The sequence below is a fragment of the Cervus canadensis genome, chromosome 2 (assembly GCF_019320065.1).
Source record: "Cervus canadensis isolate Bull #8, Minnesota chromosome 2, ASM1932006v1, whole genome shotgun sequence".
Lineage (NCBI taxonomy): Eukaryota > Metazoa > Chordata > Mammalia > Artiodactyla > Cervidae > Cervus > Cervus canadensis.
The window spans coordinates 109,640,185-109,655,930 of record NC_057387.1 but is presented as its reverse complement, the minus strand read 5'-3'; the positions used below and the strand labels follow the sequence as shown (position 1 = coordinate 109,655,930).

Below are 15,746 nucleotides of genomic sequence, written 5' to 3'. Positions count from 1 at the left end.
TTTCCCAGGCAAGAATACAGGGGTGGGTTGCCGTGCCCTCCTCCAGGGGATCTTCCCAACCTAGGGATCAAACCCAGATCGCCTACATTGCAGGCAGATTTTTTACCATCTGAACTACCAGGGAAGCCCAAGACCACCAATTCCAGGCCCCCAGACAATGAACACAGCCCCCGTTTCAACATCCCCTGACTCTGCTGTGTGTGGAAGCCTCCGGGGACCAGGAACAAGCCGTGTAAAGAGGCAGCCAAGTCCAAGTGTGAGGGCTGGCTTGTGAGAATTGCCTTCTAAGACCTGAGTCAACCCTTGCCTAACGCATCTCACTCACCAGTGACTCCTGGGTCCATCTTGTGTCTGCTTCTCAAAAACTGGGAGACAAGTCTCCAGGCTCCCGGGTTTCCCTTCCAAACTAAAAATCCCTTAGTGTCTTTGCATGAACTGAATGACAGGCACAGGGGGCGACAGGGAACACAAGATGCCCTTTGACAAGCATCTCAAACAGATGAACATCCACGCGCATGAATGTGAATCCCAATGGCACCCAAATGCAGCCCATGGAATAAACGGAGGGCCCTACAGGTCAATCAAGCAACTAAGTCAGGCAAAACCTTGCACCTGATGATCGCACCAGAAACAAATTAGATACTTCCAAACAATTCTCAACAAAGGATGGGAAGAAAGGGACCCCCTTTTTCCCTTTCCCTCCCACCAGCTGAAGTGTGCCTCTTTAAATTATCTTCATTGGTCAGATAAGGAGAAGCCAAATAATTGCTTCCCAAGCCTCTGGCTGGTACACCCTGGTACTGAAGGAGTGACTGGGACTCCCATCCTCCAATTGCACAAAGGTCACTTCTTTTGTAAGCTTTCTGAACCTTCAGATCCAGGAGGGATGTCAGAATTGAAGAACCAATGCAAAAAAAAAAAAAAAAAGGAAAAGAAATCAACAAGAAGACATGAGAAAACAAAAGGTCAGGACGCATCTTTGAATTACAGCCAGGCAAACGAACAGATGTGTGCTAACACTTTTTAAACTCTACAAGCATATACAGTTTTGTCTCAAGCAAAGTATTAGCAACAAGAGAAAAGAGAACAAATGGGAAAGCCAAGTTCAGTGGAAATGTATGAGAAAGAGAACGTCTCAGACGGTAACCTACAAACAAGTATCATTGCCACACTACACTCTAATGTGAGCTGGACAAAACCTAGACCGAAACGATGTTGGGCAGATGGCACTTTCTCTCAAAATGATGCAAAGACAATAATCGCCCTTCTTTGTGCTAATCTGTTGACCTTAATACCAATTCTGTTCATCACCTGGGGATGTAACTGCAGCTGCACATACTTTATCTCAACTGATGCCCTAAATAAATAAAACCTCTTTTTCATGATTTTACTCACTGTGTCACCATTTTAAATGAACATAATTTTTCACATAATTACAGAAAAAGAATAACAATAGCCTGAAAGCAATTTCCCATCATAAACAAAAAACTCAAGCCAAAAAAGGAAAAAAGGATAAATAAACCTCCTGGAAACAAAAACATTCTTTTTAATACCTGACAATGGCATTAGTCATATAGATTGGAGAAACAGGAATCTTTTTTTTTTTTTAAAGGCATTAATTACAGAAATCTCAACCAACTTACTGATCGAGAATCTCCTCTTTTCTACCTGGTAAACTCCTACTGATCCTGCAAGACCCAAATCACTTTATCCCTCTGGGAGGGCTTCATTCACTCCATCCCCTCTTTACGGCCATTTACTCCCCTTTATTGTGTCCTCTGGTCATTTCATTAGTTCTTCCCACAAACACTTATTACAAGTCTATGTGTCAAGTCCAGTCCTCTTCATTCTGCAAAAGGAAGAGGAATGGGACACCCAGAAGGGGCTCACTAGCATTAGACCTGGAAGGACATTAGACCTTCTGACACAGTGGGATTAGTGTTTAGACAGTAAAGAATCCACCTGCAATGCAGGAGACCAGGCTTTAATCCCTGGGTCGGGAAGATCCCCTGGAGGAGAGAATGGCAACCCACTCCAGTATTCATGCCTGGAGAATCCCATGGACAGGGGAGCCTGGTGGGCTACCGTCCACGGGGTTGCAAAGGGTTGGACATGACTGACTGACTAACACTTTTTCACACTTTTCGATAAAGTGCTCCAATGCTCCAGTGCTCCAAAGGAGGTCTGCTGTGCAGAGAAATACAGTCATAACTTCCCCAAAGTACCCATGAAGCTGTGGTTCACAGGATTCACCATCTTTCCCAACAGGCTACGGACCTTGGAAGTCAGGAACTGTGCCCTACTAAGCCCTGGCTCTCTGCAGAGCAAACGATACAAACTCAAATGCCTCTTAATGCAACAGAACATGAAAACAACCAAAAATACAAAGTGGAACCAGTGCTTTATAGTTGGGCCTTATACTTACAAACATTTTTAACTATATAACCAACCAGATGGCTGCACTGGGCCCATGTGAAAACTGGAGGATTCTTCAGCAGAGGCCCTTTTGAACATTCCTTTGGGGACAGGATATTCCAAGCCCAGGTTGAGATCAGGAAAGACACTGACAGGTGACTAGGCTGAAACGTGGGCTCCAACTAGAGAAAATTAACATGGCAAGACACAGCCCAAACCTCTGGTGCCCACAGAGCATCCCTGGCTGCCCAGCGAGGCTCTGCCTGCGTCCCAGGTGGGCTGTTCTGTCTCCAGGAAAACGAGTCATCAACCTCATAACTAAAATGATGGGGATTTTCCTAAATGGCTACCTGGAATCCTTAACTTTTTTTTTTAAGTGAATTCCAAAATAGTGAGTATGTAATTAGTTCAAAATGTCTCAAACGAGAAACTTCAAGGGACACTCTTTCTTTAAAGCCCTAAATGTCCTTCTCAGCAACAAATCAAGTTTCAAAGTGTAGCATGGAAACATATACATCACCATAGTGAAACAGACAGCCAGTGGGAATTTTACTGTCTGACGCAGGTAGCTCAAATCAGGTGCTCTGTAACAACCTAGAGGGGAAGGATGGGGAGGGGGGTAACAGGGATGTTCAAGAGGGAGGGGACAGGTGTATACCTATGGCTGATTCATGGTTGATGTATGGCAGAAACCCACACAATACTGTAAAGCAATTATCCTTCGATTAAAAATAAATTTTAAAAAGGTACTCAAAAAATGGATCAAGTTATTTTAGTTGTTTCATTTCATTGTCATTTTACCTCGCCACTGAAGTTTTTTAAAAAACAAACTATAAAACAGTCTCTTTGCCTACACAAATTGAATGATGCAAATCAAGAGAATCAAAAATTAAACAGCAAAGCCACTCATCAAAACGTGCTGTCAAAAATCAGTTGTAAATGACTGATTTAAAGAGCTAATCTCAGTCCGGGCTATCAACGAATCACTTTATTGTTGTAATCAATCCTCCCAGACAGCAACTTAACACGCCGAAAACACGTGTGGCCCTGGCCTGGCATTGCCTGCAACTGGTCCCAGAGAGTATCTGCAGGCTGGCCAGGCCAGCGCCAGCGTGTGACACCCTACAGCCTAATGAATCATTCATCATTTGATCTTCCTTTGTATTAAATTATAGTGGTGTCAACAGACTCTGCCCCGTTACATGCATATCAACTAATAGGAAACTGCCCTTGATCTGACATAAGGCCTCTCTGAAACATTCTTCCTTGTTGTTGTCAGTGTTCAGTCCTCAGTCATCTCTGATTCTTTGCAACCCCATGGGCTGTAGCCCGACAGGCTCCTCTGTCTATGGGATTCTCCAGGCAAGAATACCGGAGTGAGTTGTCACCTCTTTGTCCAGGGGATCTTCCCGACCCAGGTGTCAAACCCTCATCTCCTGTGGTTCCTGCATTGGTGGGCAGGCCCACTGAGCCACCAGGCGAGCCCCTGAAACATTCCAGGGCTTCCTAAGAGGAATCTGAGGACAACAGCCCTGGAGCCCTGGGAGGCGATGGATACACATCACCGGGAGAAAGGGGAAGAGCGTTCTCAATGGGCAACACCATTAGGGATTAAAAACTATGCGAAATCATCCCATAATAGTAGGAGCTTTTAATCTTTAACCCTCAGTTCAGTTCAGTCGCTCAGTCGTGTCTGATTCTTTGCGGACCCCATGGACTGCAACACGCCAGGCTTCCCTGTCCATCACCAATTCCTGGAGCTTGCTCAAACTCAAAAATCTTTAACCCTAAAGCCTTGAATTAAGGTTATAAGAAATCCATAGCAATGTGATGTGTGAATCCGTGTGCATTCTTAAAATCAGATTCTAACCATCTTACAAAGGTACCTGGTCCAAGACTAAGCAAATTCACTCTAAGAGGCCACTTATATAATAATCAGGTAATCTTTTAAAGTTCCTTTCCAAGGGTCAATTCAAAAATTTAACAGCTGAGGGATTTCCTAGGCAGTCCAGGGGTTAAGACTCTGCACTCCTGATGCAGGGAGCAGGGGTCTGATCCCTGGTCAGAAATGGCATGGCCCAATTAAAAAAAATTAACAGCTGAAAGAGTGTAACTAAAGGAAAACGTGCCCCCTCCTCTAAGGCCCTTTACACTTGAAAGGACATCAAAGTTTGCCACAAAGTGGCTGAGATTTAAAGCTAGTGACTGCTCCTCTGCAAACACATCACGTTACAGGTCTGCAACAGCTTACCTGTAACTCTGAAATCCAAACAGGTCTGAAGATGGAAGCCTGACTCACAAGCGTTTAGCAGCCTCTTGGTGGAAAAGCGTATTTATCACACGGAGCGTGAGCATCTCCAGCTTTGCTGCCCTTTGTCAGTGTCTGATTACAGGGTGCTGCCTGACCTCACAGGCCGTGTTCTGCCACACACACCACCTGACCTTCCTGAAATCCTCATCTTCCAAGTCTGGCAAACCCAACTGGTTCCGTGGTTTAAGGCGCTACGGACCCTCCCGCTGAGGACATTCACAGGGAGACTGGGCCTGGGTTCCATGGCCTCAGAAAGCTACCCGAGAGAGTTCTACCCAAAATTCAAAACCTCATTTAAACAGCACCTAAATTGTGCATAATCTACATCACAGGAAGCAAGTATGATAAAACGAGAAGAGCAAAAAGCGGTGGGGCTGCACCTTTTCCTTGGAATTAGATACAGGCCTTACAAAAATCCTGAAAACACGCTTCAAGCCTGTTCGCCAAAAGACAGGCGAAGGAAGTAGTTCTGTGATTACCTAGAACTGTGAAATAAGGCCCTAGAGTTCTGACTGCGTGTCCTCTAATCTAGTTCGCGAACACTGGTTTTCCCACACAACCCACAATGCTAGAGGGTTACTCAAATGAAAGTAATTCCACCCTGAGTAAGGACCACAGGGACAAAGCAACCAAGTGTGATTTTAATTATTACTATTGCTACTATTTTATATACTGCCCTAGAGAGAAAAAACATTCCCGATACACTTCACGCCTTTACTATTCCAAATCCACCATCAAGCCATTTGACCAGAAAGGAGACACCCGAACCCCAAAGCTTTTAACTTGCCTGGATAGCCGCCACGACGGAGCACCTGCCTCCTAAGTGCTGTGTGGGCCAGCTCCACGCCCCCCACCGCCTTCCCCCGACTGGAGGTGTACTTGTCTGGAACTCAGGCAGCTAATTACTATTTTCTACAAAGCCCGTGAGAACAAAGATGCAAGCCTGCTATCAGAGTAAGAACTGCCTGCCTGCAGAGCTGAACTTCCACCAAACACAAGTGATGGCAGAGGTAGCTTATTACAAACCAAGGGTCTCAGCTTTCAATGAGTGAAATAATTCGCGTTGTTTTTAATATTTTAAGGGCATGTGGGAAGGGATGGGAAAATGGTGGGAGTCAAATGTGGTGCCTTCTAAAAAATTCCAGGGCAGGTTAAAACAAAAGGTGTGTGCAGCAAGTTAACTACAGAGAACTGCTATACTTTCATGAATCAAAAAATTCAGATTTTAACACACTGCACATTCGACGGCTTGGTTCCAAACATCTTCCATCACCTGAGGATGAACCGGAGCGGATGGGAACATGACATCACCTGGCTTCAGTTTACCTTAAAAAGAACTTCAGAGAGGGCAGTGGTTTCTTTGTGTCGGCTGGTTTTAATATAGGGCTTGGCAGTCAGCTAACCTGTGAAGTCCACTAAGGAGGAACAGTGTCTCCAGGGGTGGTGAGTTAGCAGTTGAGAACCTCTAATTAAAAATCCACACTACAGTGCTTCACCCACCTCCGTCTCTACTGGCAGCAGAGTTTGGTAATTAGCAGAAAGGACATTACTAACGATTTCTCGGTGGTGGAAAAGACACCCCGACGATATTCTCAGACATCGCTCACAGCCCTCCCCGTGAGAAGAAGGGTGCAACAATCCAGCCATCCCCGTGCCCCCGGCCTCTTCCCTTTAGGGTGCTGCCCAGGCATGCAGAGTTTTGCTGTTTCTGGAGGATTCTGACTCCCAAACAAGTACCAGAAGGTCAGGTGATTCTTGCAAGAGAGTATTACATCTGCCTCCAGAACCTTCTCTGCAAGCCCTCTGGCAGAGCAGATAACTGAGATTTCAGAATAGGTTGTGGGGCTGTGGTTTTCCTGCCTGAATGCCAGTATACATTCCCAGGAAACAGTCGGGGCACAGAGGGGCTCTCACTACGTGATACCACTTGGCAGGGAGACCGTGGGCAGAGACCCAGCTCTGACCACTGGAGTGAACCCTCTTAACCAGCAGGGCGATAGGTGAGAGCTGCCGGGTGAGCGAGGCCACACAGCAGCATTCGCAGACGGGGGCATCTGCAGAGACCAGGCTTGGGACGCGGGAGGAAGCCGCCTCTCCCGGCCAGGCAGCATCACCCGTGTGGTGGCTTCAGGGGCCAAGCCGGGGGTCCCTGGGGCAGCCCACGGGTATCACAGGCGGCACACACGCAGTGCAGCCCGAGCTCATGGAGAAAGACACCGATGGACAAGGTGATGTCTCCGCAGACAGGCTCACAGTGGCCTCAGAGACAGACCCTGAAGGGCACTAGCACACGCGGCCGGCGGCAGGGGCAGTCAAGAACTTCCGGACCCGCAGGACGACTGGGGGGGAACCAAAAAGACCGCAGTACCGGAGTCCACTCCCTGCACGGCCACCTGCCGGCCAGTGACCCGGGAGGGTCGGTCCCTGATCGCTCCCGACCCAGCCCCGGCGTGTTCTACCAGGCAGGCCGCTGTGGAGACCCCCGCCGGTCCCCGCCCACCCTTCCCCTCCCGGGCCGCGCTGCCCACCTCTGCGCGGGGACCCGTCGATGCTCTCCGCGCTGGACGAGTGCGCGTCGACCGGGGCCCGCCGCAGGCTGCTGAAGTAGCCGCGCGACCGCGACGCGCCGCTCCGCGGGGAGGGCCCGCCGCCCGGCGCGCCGTCCCTGCGGGCGAAGATGCCGCTGAAGAAGCGCAGCAGCCGGTGCTCCGACGCGGCGCCGGAGCCCGCGGCCGCCGCCGCCGCCGCCCGCGCGCGCTCCAGCCGCTGCAGGTCGCTGTTGTCCAGCGTGCGGTTCTTGCTTTTGCTGCGCTCCCAGCGCTCCAGGTCCGAGAGCGCGTCGTTCTTGCTGAGCACCTCACCCACGTCCAGGGTGTTGCGCTTCTCCGAGGGGGGCTGCCCCGAGGCCGCGGGCTCCAGGGCGGCCCCGGGGTCGGCCACCTCCTCCCCGCCCGACGCCCAGGCCAGGCTCCCGGAGCTGCTGTGGCGCCTCCCGCGGCCCAGGGCCCGACCCCGCGGCGCCTCGGGTCGGCTCCAGTGCCTGAAGCTGAGGCTCCGCCGCAGGGGCGCGGCCCGGGTCCCCTCCACGTCCGGGCTGCCCGGCGCGGGCGAGCCCGACTCGTCCTCCTCCTCCTCCATGGCCCGGGGCCTGCCGGTCTGGTCCTCGGGCTCCGGGCCGCGTGCGCAAGGCCGGAGCCGCCCGAGTTCCAGCTGCCCGGTGCTGCGGGTGCGGAAGGTGCGGAAGTCCCAGGCGCGCGGCGGCCGGCGGTCCTCCGGGTCCTCAGCGCCCGCCGCCTCCTCCACGAGCCGCCTGGGCGCGTCCGGGGAGCGCGCGGGCCGGGGCCTCCGAGTCGGACGTGGGTCGGGGCCGCCGGGGCCCGGCGCACCCAGCTGCTCCTTTCTGACCATGGTCACGGAGATGCGGTAGACTGTCTTCCTGGGGGGCGGCCCGCGCGGCATCGCGTCCGCGGGCGGAGACGCGGGTTCGCCGCTGCCGTCCAGCAGGTACATGTCTCCCCGGGCCGTGGCCTCCCGCCAGGGCTCCGCCGCATCCAGCGCTCCGCGGGCCGCCGGGCCGCGCCGGTCGGGGCCCCGTCGCCAGGCGAGGCGGGGAGGGCGGGCGCGCCCAGAGAGGGTCCACGCCCCCCCGCTCGCCGCGAGGGGGGGCAGCGCTCAGGCTGCAGGAACGGTGCCCCTGGCGCCCGCCAGCCCCTGCGCCGCGCGGCCCGAGTGCGGGGGTCCCGGCCCGGGGCGCCGAGCCATGGGCTGGCGGGACCGGGCGGGCGATCAGGCGCGGGGCCGGGCTTGCCGGCAGGTGCGGTCGCGGCGCGCGGGGCCCGGGGCGGGCGGCGGCGCCTGCGGCTTCATTGTCTACGGCGCGGGGCTCACTCGCATCCTCCGGCCTTGTCCACAGAGTCCGCAGCCTCCGCCACTCCCTGGGTTCGGGACGCGCGGGCAGCTGCGCGGGCCGCGGGCGAGGGGCGGTGGTTTAAAATGGAAATACGCGCCGGGGCGGGGCGGGCGGGGGGGCCCGACCAGCAGGGATCGCGGGCCGCGCGCCCGGCCCGGCCGCCGAGTGCCGGGAGCGCGGCGGCGGCGGCGGGCGCGCGGATGCGCGGCCGGGCCCAAGCTCCGGGGTGGATCGCCGCGCGGACCGGAGCCTGGGGTCGGGGACCGCAGATGAGTGTGGGAGGGGGCGGTGAGGGCTTGTTTTGCAAAAGGAAACAAAATATGAGGCCTTTGTCACCTCCTGAGGGTTTTTACGAAGATCCTATCCTCATCAAGGTGCTTAAAGAAGATACAACGCAAAAGGCTTGTTTTAAAAAACAAAGTATCTTAGGTATGGGTCCTAACTTTACAAAGAAGCAATAATGCATTCCTGGTAAGGGCCCAGGAAGGCAACATCAGGCAGGCGATGGGAGTGCAGGTCACACCAGAGCCCTCCAAACAAAGGACCCGCAGTTTCACTCCTAATTAATATTTTGGACCATTTTCCCAACGTGGAGGGTAACCTCCTGACAGGCAGGCATCTGCTGTCTGAGGTCAGAGGCAAGAGAACCCAGTGAGGAAGAGGAGAAGGAAAGCTGGCCCGTTCCAGCCTTGCACCTGTTAAGTAGGGATGGAAAAGGGAACAAACAAAAAAAAACAGTACCTAAACTCTGAGCATTCTTGTGAGGACTGAATTAGCTAAGACGTATGTGCAGGCATTCTGTGTAAGCACCAAGTATTTGCCTTTAATATCTAATGTTGGTGTCTCTGCCATCTTTTCCCCACCTGCTACTTCTTGGCTCTCTAGATACTGGTTCTCTGTATTATCCAACGCTGCACGGTATTCAGTGGGCTTGATCCACGTATTAGTTCTTCATGACGTCCTGAGCACAGATCTCTCCAGTTCGCTTGTTTGAAAGTTTCAGAAAGAAAATGTCTCATCAAACTGGATGCTTTTCTACAGGCTTCTCTAGGCCTGGAAATGCCAAGACTGCAGAGAGGTGGTTTCTAGGAAAAGTGCTGGAGGCCAGACCAGGTGTGACCGTGGGATTAGACAGCTGTTTGCAAATGCTGATTTCCCTTCTTTAATCTCTTTAATACTTACGGGGCACTTACTGTGTTTATGGCATGGAAGATGATATAAAGATGAATCGAGGTCTCTGTAGGAGAGAGGTTATAATCTAGGAAATCTGAATTTTACCTCAGTGAAATGAGATATTTGGACTTGATGAGATAAAAGTTAGTTTATTTTTTAAGAGATACTTTATGGCATAGAGGACTTTAAGGGCAGCGAAAATACTGTGTACCCTGCATGATAGATACGTGTCATCACACATTTGTCCACACCCATAAAATGTGAACCTAGAGACTATTACACAGAGTAAGTCAGGAAGAGAAAAATTGTGTATATTAATGCGTGTACATGGACTCTAGAAAAATGACACTGATGAACCTATATGCAGGGCAAGAAGAGACACAGAGAGAACTGACCTGTGGAAGAAGGGGAGAGGGCGACGGCTCAGAGCAGCCCTGACGTACGTGCACCGCCGTGTGAGACAGACAGCCCGGGAGGAGCTGCCGGACGGCACAGGAGCTCAACTCGGGGGCTCCGTGACAACACAGACGGGGGGTGAGGGCTGGCTCAGGAGGGGACACACGTGTGCTTGTGGTGATCCATGTGGCTGGACGGCAGAAGCCAATGCAATACTGTAAAGCAATTATCCTCTGATGAAGAATAAATTTAAAAAATTTTTTGAAAAAGAGTGAACCCTAATGTAAACTATGGACTTTGGGGGATGATGAAGTGTCAGTGTTGGTTCATCAGCTGTAACAAACTTAGCACTCTGGTGGTGGGATGTTGATGTGGTGGGATGCTGATGTCAAGGAGGGTGTGTGTGTGTGTGTGTGTGTGTGTGTGTGTGTGTGTGTGTGTGTGTGTGTGTGTGTGTGTGTGTGTGTGTGTGTGTGTGTGTGTGTGTGTGTGTGAGTTGCTCAGTCGTGTCAGACTCTTGGCGACGTGTGTGTGTGTGTGTGTGTGTGTGTGTGTGTGTGTGTGAGTTGCTCAGTCGTGTCAGACTCTTGGCGACCCCATGAACTTACCACTCTGGTGGTGGGATGCTGATGTCAGGGTGTGGGTGTGGGTGTGTGTGGGTGTGGGTGTGGGTGTGTGCGCGCGCGCGTTAGTTGCTCAGTCGTGTCAGACTCTTGGCAACCCCATGGACTGTAGCCCGCCAGGCACAGGGGTGGGATAAATGGGAAGTCTCTGTACCTTCTGTTAAATATTGCTATGAACCAAAAGCTACTCTAAAAAATAAGAACCGTTTTTTAAAAAGTACTTTAAAACACACTTGACCGCCCTCAGAGGTCTACCTAGACACATAATCACCACCATCACCGACTCGAGCTCCACCCCCTGCCCCTGGCACCGGAGGATTCAGGAGTGGCGCCTCTAACATGTCCTCACTGAGAAGATGGGCGCCCCGAGCAGATCAAGTCTTGCCAGCTTTGATAGGACCCACAAACCACCAACCTCTACCGCTAGAGCTGGGCAGGAGTCATCTACCAGAACGAGGTTTCCAGAACCCACAGGTCAGGGGAATGTGGAGGCTCAGAGAGGGTGTGCGCTTTTCCCAAGGCTACACAGCTCATCACCGGGAGCAGAACCGGGGCGCACACTGCCCATGTCCACGTCCATGCCTCCGGGCCATTTATTTTGTTAGCTTTCTGCTTTGTGGACATCAGAGAAATGGCGACTATTACTGAATTTGACACTAACTGAACACAAATGATACCTCAACATCTCCGCAAGTCTTCATTTATTCATTGCTCCATTTGTTGAATTTATTCATCAAATATATATATGGAGTATCCACTGTGGCACTCCGCAGTGAGGAGGCAAGGTCTCTGACCTCCAGAATGCACAAACCCGTGAAAAAGGCTGCAGTCCTCAAGTCCAAGTGATGGAACACACACAGATAGGAGGCTGAAAGGACGGTACAGGTACCCTTTAACTGACGAGAACCCAGAGACAGCGAAAGCCTCCAATCTTACAGCTGTCGAGACCTAAAGGTCCACCAGGTCTGTAAGCAGAGAGACTAAAACTCAGTAATGCAGAGAGACTAGATCTCTGTTAGGACCAGGATCCAACACCTGAACTTAGCCTGGGGTCTGTTCTCACCATGACAACTTCAAAACATTGAGATGAATTTTAACATGAAATCAGCTGGCCCATAATTAAGATATAAAATATATCTTGATATCTGCGGCACTCACAAGAGCCCCATAATTGGAGGGGGGTGGCCAGCATTTCTTTAGAATGTGAATACTGTGCAGTTGGGCTTCCCTGGTAGCTCAGCAGTAGAGAACCCACCTGCCAAGGCAGGAGACATGGATTTGATCCCTGGGTCAGGGAGATCCCCCAGCAGAGGAGATGGCAACCCACTCCAGTATTCCTGCTTGGGAAATCCCACTGGACAGAGGGGCCTGTTGGGCTCCAGTCCCAGGGGTCGCAGAGAGACAGACTAGACTTCGGGACTAAACAACAAGCAACACTGGACTGTTAGGGTCCTTCCAATCCCTCCGTGATTGTCTGAAATCCAGCCCGGGTTTTGCACTTTGCCATTGGAGGACGCAGGCTGCAGAGTAGAAGGTTCCATTTGATCCACCTTAAATGACACTGAAGGAGTGAGCTGTCTCTGCTCCAGCCGGTGCTTTCGGTGCTTTCGGCTTTCGGTGCTTTCGGCTTTCGGTGCTTTCAGCCTCACTGGCAGCACCCGTTTCCCACCCCAATTATAGCGATTCCACGTGAGGCCCAATGGTCTGCACTGGAAAGCCTGGGAGAATGGCTTCTCCCTACTGCTCTGGATACGTGGGCTCTTCCGAGGCTCAGCCAGAACCTGCCACTCCAGAATCTAAATCCTCTTTCTCACAGCCAGACCTGCCTTTGAAAAATAAAAATAATTATACTATATGTGTTCAGGTGGGCATGGCGCTTTCATCTTCCTGTTGCTTTTTAAAGCAGCCCCTCTAGGCCCTTACTTCTTGAATTTTTCCCAGTCATGGAGTATATCTGTATCACCATTTGGGCTTTTAAAAAAAGACAGAGAGACTGGAGTTGATCTTACTGCCACATCAAAACCGAGCAGCAGGCAGGCAGACAAGCAAAGCCCTGATACTGCAGAGATGCTGGTGTCAGAGAGCGAAGGACTGCAGGGGGGGTCCGGGAGAGGTGGCCGGCCCTATCTACGCCCCCAGACCCCCATTCATCACCCCTGGCAGCTGAAGTTGCTCTCCCAGCCCCAAGCTGATAAAGGTCCTTCGGCCACCCTCCCCTGACATTCCGGTCCCGAGCCATCTCTAGCTGCCTACAAATGAAACATCCCTGGGTGAAAACGTGATCTCGCAAGCCTTCCTTGAGCTGATCAGCCTTGTTTAAAAGGAAACCCCTGGTAGTCCGCAGAGCCATCTGCTCCACGAGCTGCCTTTCCAAATAACAGAACATGCCAGCCAGTCATCACCTTTACAGCATCTTGGCAGAACCCCATCTGGGGCCACAGAAACCGCCCGCCACCCCCCGCTGACCTTGTCCTGGCCTCTGCATGCCCACCCCCCAGGAGCTGACAGACAGCCCTCCCCGCCATCACAGGGCCTGTGACGCTCTTTTCTCGCAGCAGGCTGACTGACCAACACATACAGGAAGCAAAGAATGACACGCATGGTTTCCGGAACAATTCCCCAGCCATCTCTTTCGGCCAGAGACTCAAGTCAGATGGAGGAGAGCAGGAGGAAGACTTTCTAAATCTCAGATCTGCTGCGATGCTCAGCCCCGGGCACCACCCTGCAGGGACTGACCTCGTTAGGGACTCCACTGCCCCTTGTTTTCTAAACTGCAGGTCAAACTGGGACTCGAGTGGGAGACCCTTGAATCACAGAAGGATGAAGCTGGTGCTCAGTCCATGAGGCAAGGACGTTCTGATCCAGCATGATAAAGACCACGGGGGGCCTCCGAGGACCTTGGCAGGATCTTCCCTCAAGGACCAACAACAGTGCAGTCGCCGCCAGCCTAGTGATGGGACCATGTGACATGTATGGACACACAGACACTGAAGGCCTGCGCTCCACACATCCGAGTTCTAACAGGAAGCCCCCATGGCGTAACCGCAACGGGCAAGACAGCCATGCTCCAGACTTGCGAGTGAGAAACCAGGTCACCACTACTGCTCACCACCGAGCCTGGTTTGACCGCAGAAGAAAGCATCGTCTCAGTCCACGCCTGTCCGAAGGCATCCTCGGATCTGAGACTCGGGCAGTTCTGCCCACATGGAAGCCAGACAGCTGGGTGCCCCTGCGGGTGGGCCAGGAAAGAGGAGGATGGGAGAGCCAGCCCCGCAGTGTCCTGCCAGCCAGGGTTTCCCCGCGAGCCCTCCTGCGGATTCCAGGTGACTGCTGACTGACAAGATGCCGGCAGTTGGCACCACGCTTGCGCAAGGGTGCTCACACTTGACTCGCAGAGGATTTTGCATTTGAGATGAATCAGTGGACCAGGGGAAAGTGTGACCTGAGTTAAGAAGGAGGTGGGTAAGAGAAAGGCAGGACACTAGTATTTCTACCTGAAACACTCAAGAAAAGGTTTCCAAAAGGGGAGTGGTATGTGGCTTTCATCCAGACTTTCATCCACAGAAGGGTGCGTCCACCATGGCGCTCTGGGCATCCCGGGCTGGGTCCTTGTTGGTGGGGACAGTCCTGTGCATCGTAGAATGCTTGTTGAGCAGCATCGCTGACCTCTAACCCACTGGACGCCAGTAGCAACACACACAGACAGACACCCCGCACCCCCGCAGTTGGCAGATACTGGCAAATGTCTCCTAGGGGCACAATGCCACAGGTGGGAAACCACAAGTCCAAAGGCACAGGCCAGACACTCTCAGGTGGAAAGGAGACAAGGGGTTCCCGGTATTCTCGACGTTTCATTTTACCATTTTACTCATCCAACCAGTCCCGCCTGCTTCTGCATGTAATCAAGAAAAGCTCTAGACAGTCTCTCTATAGAAAGAGAAGCAATTATTTCCAGCAGATCTCTCCCAAAATACGAAGAACAGCAGCAGTTACAGAGGAGGCTGTCTGTGATAGACACATCATCACTTACGATTTGTTTAAATGAATAAGCATCAGGAAAGTGATTAAAATGCTAGAAAGGAAAAACATAAGGTTTCACCTACCTTAATTATTTAAAATGCAAAGCAGGGTGGTATTGTGTTTAATCAGAAAATGTCCTAAGCAAGATGCTTGAAGGTTTGGACCCAGGAGTGCGTCCCAGCACGGCCTAGGTGTGGACAGAGTGCCTGAGCACGCGTGGGGGCTCAGCGCCGCCAGGAGCCCCCGCAGAGACTGTGTGCAGATCGGACGGGCCACAGCTCAGACGGTCCCCTCCTGAACCAGCTCAGGGTGACCATCACTCCATTCTTCACAAATGGGAACTGCTGTTCAAATTACAGCTAGCGAGGGCTGGAAGAGATCTTCAGTCAGTTCAGTTGCTCAGTCGTGTCCGATTCTCTGCGACCCCATGGACTGCAGCACGCCAGGCCTCCCTGTCCATCACCACCTCCCGGAACTTGCTCAAACCCATGTCCATTGAGTCGGTGATGCCATCCAACCATCTCATCCTCTGTCGTCCCCTTCTCCTCCTGTCCGCAATCCTTCCCAGCATCAGGGTCTTTTCAAATGAGTCAGCTCTTCACATCAGGTGGCCAAAGTATTGGAGTTTCAGCTTCAACATCAGTCCTTCCAGTGAACACCCAGGACTGATCTCCTTTAGGATGGACTGGTTGGATCTCCTTGCAGTCCAAGGGACTCTCAAGAGTCTTCTCCAACACCACAGTTCAAAAGCATCAATTCTTCGGTGCTCAGCTTTCTTTATAGTCCAACTCTCACATCCATATGTGACTACTGGAAAAACCACAGCCTTGACTAGACGGACCTTTGACCCACTTCACAGATAAAGCAGCTGACTCCACGGGAAACCACCTGCCTGAGG

The 15,746-nt window shown here is 52.2% G+C and overlaps 1 protein-coding gene across 5 annotated transcripts in view; it reads right to left on the bottom strand.

Moving 5' to 3' along the window:
- Window positions 1-15,746, bottom strand: part of AGAP1 (ArfGAP with GTPase domain, ankyrin repeat and PH domain 1) — a 574,797-nt gene that overhangs the window by 406,103 nt on the left and 152,948 nt on the right. Inside the window, exon 1 of one of the 5 annotated variants that reach the window (XM_043462057.1) lies at window positions 7,255-8,691. The exons of 2 other annotated variants lie outside the window; for them this stretch is intronic. In XM_043462057.1, the coding sequence (XP_043317992.1) occupies window positions 7,255-8,236 (982 nt within the window). In that variant the 5' untranslated portion in view covers window positions 8,237-8,691. Of the gene's footprint in view, window positions 1-7,254; window positions 8,692-15,746 lie in introns of those variants that run through there. 2 more of the 5 variants (XM_043462056.1, XM_043462055.1) reach the window with 2 other exon arrangements.